General features: G+C 53.5%; 1 protein-coding gene across 1 annotated transcript; it reads left to right on the forward strand.

Annotated features, from left to right (window-relative positions):
• The first annotated feature begins 375 nt into the window (after nt 1-375).
• ALKAL2 (ALK and LTK ligand 2) lies at nt 376-9175 on the forward strand. The gene is made up of 6 exons (XM_042982613.1): nt 376-412; nt 1312-1581; nt 2915-2968; nt 3050-3130; nt 5872-5937; nt 8958-9175. The coding sequence occupies exons 2-5, from the start codon at nt 1350-1352 to the stop codon at nt 5934-5936; spliced, it is 432 nt and encodes a 143-aa protein (XP_042838547.1). The 5' UTR covers nt 376-412; nt 1312-1349; the 3' UTR covers nt 5937; nt 8958-9175.
• The last annotated feature ends 305 nt before the right edge of the window (nt 9176-9480 follow it).

Raw genomic sequence — 9480 nt, forward strand, 5'->3', positions numbered from 1 at the left:
GGCGGGGAGGGAGTGCAGGGTGGAGGGAGAGGGGAGGAGAGGGGCCTGGGGGGGGGGGCCCGGACGGGGTGGGGAGACAGGAGGGGGCGGCAGGGAGGAGGGGGGGGCGGGAGGGAGGGGGGTATCTGACGAAGATCCGCACGGGGGTTCGAACACTCGAGCAGCTTCTAATTAAAGACCCGCGCGGAGCCCTCGGGGACCCGCCTGACGTCGGCGCGGGGATAAGAGGCGGCGGGTCCAGCTCCCGGGGCGGCCGAGCCACCGCGTCTGCGCCCCGCGCGTCTGTGCGCTCCGCCCGCCAGGTCTGCGCGGGGCATGGAGTAGCGGGGCGCGGGGACACGCGCGGGGACAGACGCGGGGACAGGCGCGGGGACAGACGCCGGGACAGTCGCGGGGACAGACGCGGGGACAGGTAATCCGGCCGTGCTCCGACGCGCAGGTGGACTCCCGGGCGGCGCCGGCAGGTGTGGGCCGGGGGTTTCCCGAACCCGACCCTGCGGGCGGCTGGAGTGGGGGTCCCTGGACGGGGACTCCTCGTCGGGGTTCGGGGACGTCCGGCCGGGAGGAGGGGGCGACGCCACACAAAGGCGCCGCTGGGAACTCGGGCGCGGCCCCCACTCGCCGGAGGGCGCGGCGCTGCCCCAGCGGGAGGACCCCAGTCCACGGGCCGAGTCCTCCCAGGATCACCCCTCACTCCCCGCGGGCCGGGGTCCTCCCGGGGTCCTCCGGTCTCCCGTGGGCCCTCCCGGGGTCCCCCCGTCTCCCGTGGGCCGAACCCTCCCGGGGTCCCCCTCGATCCCCTCGGGCCAGGCCCTCCTGGGGTCCCCCCGTCTCCCGTGGGCCGAACCCTCCCGAGGTCCCACTCGCTCCCCGCGAGCCGGGCCTTCCCGGGGTCCCTTCGTCTCCTCGTGGGCCGAGCCCTCCCGGGGTCCCCCTTGCTCCCTGCGGGCCGAGCCCTCCCGGGTCTATCCTCTCCCCCCCCCGCCCCCCCCCGGTCTCCCCACGGTCTCAGAGGTTAAGAAAGTTGGCCGATGTCTCCCGCAGCCAAGTGCGAGCGGAGGTGCTATTTCTCCCGAAAGTTGGGACGGCGGGGGCAGGACCCGGGGCGGGGGCGGCGCCCCGAGTCTCAGCTCCCGGCATCTCCGCGCCGGGGCCTCCGCGGGTCCCGGGGACATCGCGTCCCAGCCGCCGCCGCGGGCTCCCATCCGCTCGGGGTCCCGGGGGGGGGCCGCAGCCTCGGGCTCTGCCTGCTCCCCCAAACCCCCGCCGACTTTCTTTCCCGCCCCCGCCCCCCACGCCCTGCCCCTGCAGCGCGCGGATCTCCCTGCGGCCGAGCGAGCGAGCGCACGATGCGCGGGCCGGGACGCCCCCTGCTCCTGGGGCTGCTGCTGGTGCTGGGGGCGGCGGGGCCCGGGGTCGCTGCGCCCCGGGAGGCGGCCGACGGACAGACCCTGCTGCGGCTCATCGCGGAGATCCTGCAGGAGCTCCGGAAGGGCCAGGCGAGCGAGGCCAAGAGGCTGCAGCTCGCGGGCCGCAGGGAGGCCTCGGACTCCGCGCTGGACCCCGAGGAGCAGCGAGTGGGTGAGTGCGCTCCCGGGGTGTGCGCGGGGCCCGGAGGGCCCGGGGGTCCGGGGCGGGGCCCGGGGGGATCCGGGGCGGGGTCTGGGGGGGGTCCCGGGAGCCCCGGGTGGGGGTGGGGACCTTCCGCACGTGTGCGGGTCCACCGCGTCTCCGGAGACACTGAGTCGTGTTTGCTGGGAAATACGGTCCTGGAGAAAACGTGTATTTTAACAGGATAAACCCATTTCTGTTGTTTGGGGGAAAACAACTAGACAATGTGTTTTCGTAAAGAGAAGCAAACGGGACTTGGGTGACCGACAGCCCTGCTCCGCTCCAGGCGCGGGACCTGTTGCCCAGGTCGGAGCTTGGCACAGAACTGTCATGTGTCACTTCGCAAATGGAAATACTTTCAGCAGAGCGCTTTCAACTGAGGCAGAAGTGCTGCGGAGCGGCCCCCCCGCACCCCCGCCAGAGGCACAGCCTTCCCAGAGTGCCTGCCCCCTGGGAAATTTCCAAAGAAAGCTTGCGAGCTTTTAATGCTTTCATGACACAATTAGGTCAAGTGTGATAAGGTCAGTTTGATAGAGGCTGACGTTCAGACCAAGTGGGCAGGGTCCGCAGGGAACGTTTCCCCCGACCAGGAGTATCTGTGAGAAAACAAAGTGCAACCACACGCCCTCCTAGCAAAAGTTACCACCCAGAGCGGACGAGTGAAAAAGCAGAAACCAAGCCTGGAATCAGAAAGAGTGTCAATGGGGCACTGCCTGTTCCCCGGGTGAAAACTGACAGCTGTCTTTCCCCCGGAACTTTACCTTTTATCTTATAAACCGAGTAAATGGCTATTTCCATGCATGTACATCAGCCTTGGCAACAGGTGGTTTTGAAAGCATTTAGTCCTTTTCCTAACTAGATACCTAGAAAAAGAGAAGTTTCATGACATTGTTTTTGGTTGCTGTTTGAAGGACTGGGTTTTCGTTTTAGAACTTTGAGAGCTCATGGGATTTGATTCCCAAGCTCTCCAGAATGAGAATGTCTAAAGCGATTTGCTGCGGGAAACTAACCGCCACCCACACACATTTCTTCACCCTGTAACTTTGCGGTCACTGTCTTTTCCATCAGGGCAGAGATCAGACAAATAATATTGAAGCTTTGTGAACAGTTAATAGTTTATCTGGAGAAAAAACATGTCCCTGATTACAAGTCTTCACACAGCAATCAAGGGGGCTCCGATCAGCTTTATCTAGTGCAGGGTAACCTGCACTTTCCAGCAACTTTCCTCAACTTTCGCTTAGGTCACGTGACAAAAATGCTTCTCTCAAGCGATGCAATAATTACCTCCTTTCCCTTCAAACAGAAATCGTCCCTCGAGACCTGAGAATGAAGGACAAGTTCCTAAAACATCTCACAGGTAAGTGTCCTCACCCCTCCCCTGTGCCCCATCCCTGGCGCCCTGCGAGCCTCATGACATGCTTCTCCTTCCCTGTTCCAGGTCCTCTTTATTTCAGTCCAAAGTGCAGCAAACACTTTCACAGACTGTACCACAACACCAGAGACTGCACCGTCCCTGCATGTAAGTGACAGCATCCGGACGGCTTTGGGAAAACCAGCACATGTAGATACGATTCTCATGTCCTTCTGTCTATACAGTCCCCTCCTTCTAAATCTCCTGTGTGCGAATATATTTCCCCCTCTTAACTGTGGAGTTAGGGCGAGCAGACCATAGAAGAAGGTAACTGCGTTCTGTAGCAGCTAGTGCCAAATGGAAAATTATTTACATTCGCTGGAATTAATCACCTCTTGGAACCGGCTGAGCTCTTCCTTTCACATTCTTGTTTTGTATATGAACTCTGGCATGATGTCTGTGTTTGTGTCTACTCAGTATGACAAACGAGCTCTAAGAACGAGTTGCTCAGATGACTAGGGTGTAGTTCTGTGCCCTGGGGCATGAAGAATCTGTGTGGGGCCCCCTACCCTGACCAGAGACTTCCTTGTTTCCGTTAGGGATTATAACCTCATTATCTAAGGAAGGACTTCATCGCTGTTTCAAACTTCTGCTCTTCTGGCCGGCCTCTCGCTAACCCACAAATGCAGAGTTCGCGCCTCAATCTAGTGCTCAGCCATAGCTTTCTGATCATTCGTCTGTAACAAAATGTATTCTATTTCTCCAAAAGTGGCTGCTAGTGCTCCTCACAAAACATAGAGTGATGACAAGTGACTTAGGAGCTAGTGACATCTTCGTTTGCAGGGACTGCACCTTGATTTCATGTAAGGCTCACGGGAGGGAAGTGTGCACACACCAGGTGTCTTACTGGCTGCTTTCGGAGACTGTCCGACCAGACTTTCCTGCCCTGCCTTCAAAAGACAAAATGTAAACACATAAGCCACTTTACAGGCAGTGGAAGTTTTTTTCTGCTTAGGCAGCAAAGTTTGCCCCAACAACAGAGCTGCCAGTGTGGAGGTCCCCGTCTAGGCACGGGTGACGCGGCCAGTAAGGCCAGGAGCATCACCTGATGCGGGAGGCTCCCTGTTGAGGCGGCGGGTGACGCCGTGGGCCTCACGGGCTCAGCCGAGGCAAGCAGCACGCGGGCACGCAGCTCTGACTTACCTTTCCAGCCCTGTCTCAGCCCACCCATCGTCCAGGCCATTTGCAGCTGGCACGTGTTCTTTTCCCAGTTCTTTCCTCTGAAACGGCATCACCTTCTGTTTGAGAGTAGTTTAGTATTCCAGGGACCAGAAAACCTTCTCGTTTTTATTGTTTAAATGTGTGTATATTTTTATATTAAATCCCATCTTAAAATCACAGGGTCACAGGTTCTAAATTTGCAGATGGCCTCTGGGGCGGTCACTCCTGATCTTTCTTTCATTTATGGACGCACAAGCAGACGACCTGCTTCAGTTGCTTGCGCCCTGACACAGAGATGCCACCGCTTGACCTGAGGACACAGTGTGTGTCCACACCCACTGCCTCCTTTGGCTCAGAGCAACTCATCCGTTCTGCGAGGTGGCCGTCAGGGTTCGTCACAGCTCCTCTGGGAGGCGGGGGCGGGAGGCACGAAGCCCACAGACGCGTGCACTGGGCGAGCGGCTGCTTGTGCCGATGTGGCTTGCACCTCTCTCTGCCCACACAGAGCTGGAGAAACGAATCCTGGGAGGTCAGGACTGAAAGGAACCAGAGCCTTCTTACTCAAAGTGTGGTCCCGGGGTGGGGGGGGGCTCTTTGGAAGAGCAGAACATGAAGTTTCTCCAGACTGCACCCTCATAGGACCCCCAGATTATTTTAGGGTTGGAGAACATGAGGGTTGGTGGGAGGCGGGGGTGGTGGTCAACCTCATGGCCTCTAGATGTGCTGCAAACGGGAGCCCTTACCTTGAGCGCACACAACACTGCGTGCACGTGTGCTGTATTTGGGAGCACTGCATCGGAGATGACTTGGTGTGCGGGGGAAGAGGAAAAAAATGCCAGGAACCCAGATGCCCCAGCCTCCAGCTGTTAGACCTTTCTTTTTTTCCCCCTTTGAGCACAAACTGTCGTGTCCTCTAAATATTTAAGAGCCGTATTTTTAGGGGTAGGTTAACCGCTTGTCCAACACGTTGTGTAAATTCATTGTTGTCAATTTACTTGTTTATCAGAATTTCAGTTAAGAGTATGAATTCCTCCATTTCTAAGTAGGATTTTGAGACTCTTGAGAATTTATAAACTGCTGTAGCTTTTCCACAGAACTTCAAGCTGAGGAAAGCCCTTTACGGCCATGGTCACTAAACCTCACTTGGTCCTTCTGAGGTAGCACCTATGGAATAATTTAATAGGCAATTAAGTGAGATATTATGGAAAATCAGCCTGTACTCAGAAATTAGCTCACTGCTTCCTTCTGTTATCCAGCCCAGGTCTTTCTGCTTTGTTACTTGAGTTTTGACCCACTGTCTTTAAGTAAGAGGGTTTTGTGTATGATGAACCCAGGTGGGGACCCAGCCTGCACATGCCCTGGAAGGAAGCTGCACAAAACCAAAGCCATTTTGAGGAGCTTGGGAGCCACCGCAGGAAGAAAATGGGCAGAAGACTCTGCATCTGGCCTCCCACACGGCTTCCCGTTCCATTCATCTCCTGCCCTGTGATGCTAAAGCCCCTGAAATACCATAAAAGATGAAATCAATGACTTAGAGCCCATGATTTCACATGACAGTCTCCGTATCACTTCCAGGGAATTCAAAATATTTAAAGAAATGGCTTTAGCAGCTGATATTCTTGTTAAAAAAAATGCTCTAAGGGTTGCTGACGTAACTGACAAGGGTCTGTGATTTATTTTCACTACAGACTATAAAAGATGTGCCAGGCTTCTTACCCGGCTGGCTGTCAGTCCTATGTGCTTGGAGGGATAAGGTAAGCCGACCACAGAGTCACTGGCACACACACCAAGGACCGGAGTCCGGTTTGCGATGTGAGAAATTCATGGGTGTTTAGAAACACCCCCCCTTTGGCCTAAGTAGCCTTACTTTGAGTCCAGTGACACTCAGAATATCTCCAAATAATGGCCATCAGTGTAAGGTACCCCGGCCACCTGCACACAGTACCCCAGGCAGCTGTTGCAAATTTTTCCCGTGAGGGCTCAGTTGGCAGAGTGTTAACTGGAAACAAAACCCATTAGTGGACTAGTTTCAGCACGTTAGTGCATAAAACAGGAGGCACATCTAAAATCATGCCTGTTCACTTTTCGGCTTTCACTCATTCACTTACACTCATAAATGAGTGTATGACTAACCATATCCATGCAACTTTTATAGACATTATCTGGCAAATGTTTGAGTTGGAGTCTATCATCATGCCAGTTAGCTTATAAGGAATAGCCAAGAATAACTATTCTCTTCATATGTTTCTTTCATAGGCTCCAACGGTAAAAATATAAATGCACATCAAGAGCTTATGAACTAAATTTTTTACCTTGGCCTCTTGAGGGCTGATGTGCGACCTGTAGCACCAGCGGTCAGCCACACAGATGGCTGAAAGGGCTTATTTTCCTGATGCAAATATCGTGGGTTTCAGTCGCAGAATCTTACATTCACCGTGTGTCTTGTGGGTGCTGGGCATTTCAGAAGCCAAGTCTACCCGCACCAGACATGCTTCTGGTCCTCACATGGCTGTTCCCAGACAATTTATCTGCTGTCCAGAAGCATTAATAAAAAGGGGGTAGGATACTGTGTTTGTCCAGGGTTACCCTCATTTGTCTTGTGTGAGGGGAGAGAAGTCCTGACGCTCGCTGTGGAAAAGCCGGTGGCGGTAAGTTAACGTCCAGACAGTGCGGAGTGGCTGAGCCAAACCTGGGAGCCGGGACTGGCCAGGCAGGCACAGTCAGCCCCGTCCCCAGCACCACGTTGTCCCTGCCAAACACCCACGGTAACGAGAGGAGCAACATGGGGGTTGGGTGGAGCATGGGGTTGATCGGGGGATTACGAGGCCACGTTTTGTGCTGGTTCACTGACACTTGTGTGGCACTTTGCACTTGGGGAGAAGGAAAAGCATGGTTTTGAATGCCAGAGCTGAGAAATGTCATGCCCTAACTTGACCTCAGCTTCACTTCCGTCTGAGTCCTATCTGGTTTCTTCCACTGCCCACAAGGCACACAGAAAAGGCTTCTTTTTAAAGCAGTGGATGGACTCTCCGGTCTCTGCAGGTGATATGCTCGGGAAGAGGATGTTGTTGTTCGTATTAGGCCTTGCTTCATAGTGAGACCACCAGTGTTTGCAGAGATGAGCCAGGCACATCCTTGGAAAACAACTTCCATTCACTTAGGGGTAGGGAGACCAAATGCCCTGTGGCCGTCTAATCAGAAACATGCTCCCGGTCTCTACACCCATTAACTGTGCCCCCCCACAGTTGGTTGCTCCTAGAGGGGCAGCAGGGTGTCCTTACTAGAGCAAGAATGACTGTCGCGACCTAGGGAATGACGTGGGTGTGGAACTAGAACCGAGCGTGGTTCGACCCCTGCATCAGTCCCGGGATGGGCACGTCAGGGCTTTGGATACTCATGGCAACACCGAAAAGGGAGGGAGTCCTGGCGGGAGGAGATGTGGTCTCGGGAAAGGTGCTGATAGTTGATGCACTTCCCCACCCTGACCCACTGAGTCAGGGTCTGGCTGGATGGTGGGACAAGGGAGACGAGGATGGTGTGTGCCCACAGGTGTGATGCCCAAAGGCCACTGTGCCCACTGTCACACTTGTCACGGCTGTAACTGTGTTCATTTTGGTCAAGAAATGGGTAAAGTTGGAAAAACACAGACATTTCTGCTAACTATAATTTCCTAATATTTTTTAAAGATTAATTTCTGATAAATTCCAGAAGTTTTAAACTGCAAGAACAACGTTGGTCACAACAACGTAGACAGGCAGGGCCCTGCGGGTTGGGCGAGGACATCAGTGAGACACAGGAGGGCACTCGCAGGACACACACTCCTGGTCAACACAGCTGCTCTGGTGTGGAGGAAGCGGGGCTCAAACACCTGTCTTCTGCTGCCCTGGCAGCTGCACGGGATGGACACGGCTGCAGAACAGGGTTCCTCGTCCGGCTCCAGACCGAAGCCTTGTCTTCTCCAAGGCTGAGCCTGGAAGCAGCCAGTGTGTACGGGGTCCGAGCACAGGGACTCTTCACGTTTGTGAGCTGAGCACAAACCCCCTTGCCTCCTTCTTTCTGAAGCTCATTAACTAACTGATCCCCTCCAGCCAAAGGGAAACCACACGCTCCCAGCCACTCTCCCTCATAGTCAGAGACCCACTCGAGACCCTCCCACACATACTTCATCACCTGGTGCTGCAGCTCAGGGAAGCTAGAACCCTGAGCTCTGGAGTGTTTCCAAAGAAATGTAGTTCTGAGCAACAAGGACCTAGTTCAGTCTACAAAATGCAGCCTACTTTCAGTAACCCTGAAGCTTACCATTATTTTTTAAATTAACGAATGATACACCAGTGGTTCGGGTATACTGCATGGAGTGCTAGAATAAAGAGTTTATTCTTGGTTATCGGTTTTGCAAATGCTCATGAAGATGGAAGTGTGAAGGCCAATCGACCATGTCTCAGGACTGCCACCAACTGTCAATCGGTGTGGTGGCCCCAGTTACCGAGGACTTGACAACACACACATCAGGAGTAAGGACTGTCTTCAGACTTTAACAAGCGTTTGGTCGTATTTAGGGAGGTTTTCACCCCTTAGCACAGTAAGCATGTAACAACTGTAGGACCCGGTTATTTTCCACAATAAATGGACTATGCTTTTTGGAACAGCGAAATATACATACATGCAGCCCTTGATCCCTTGTGTTTATAAACACATTATGTTACATAATTCAACATCTAGGTCTTCTAGAAGCGCTAAATGTGGATGGTTATATATGAAACCAAATGTTTTTCAGCCGTGAGCAGAGGGCAGAGGGACGGCAGCCCATGAACCATGAGAAGTGCCTTGGGAACCAACAGGGGACAGAACCTACTACCTTCACGAACACATCCCCTTGTGAACAAGAGATTTATTTTTGCAGACAGACTCTTCCATAATTCCTTTAACTTGAGTTGTGTATGTCGACACTGTTGGCAGATACGTATTCAGCAAATCAGCGTACCTGACGTTAATACTGGCCACTTGTGATTCTGGAGAAAAAGAAGGAAGGATCCACGTTTGATGAGCAGGGCTACAAAGTGACAGAAAAAGCAATTTCCTTTTCCTAATTAGGTGAAATCTCAAAGAATATTTCTTTAGAAACATAAACAGAATCCGAAACTATATTTTCATACAGCATATGGTATGATTTAATATTTTTATTACTTTTACAATTAAATTCCCAGAGTATTATTTGGAACTGCATGAAAACCCACAAAAAAACGTGTCACGTTTTGGAGACAGTGGAGTGTAAATCTGTGAACATACCAGGCTCATTT

This window comes from Panthera tigris, chromosome A3, assembly GCF_018350195.1.
Source record: "Panthera tigris isolate Pti1 chromosome A3, P.tigris_Pti1_mat1.1, whole genome shotgun sequence".
Classification (NCBI taxonomy): Eukaryota; Metazoa; Chordata; class Mammalia; order Carnivora; family Felidae; genus Panthera; species Panthera tigris.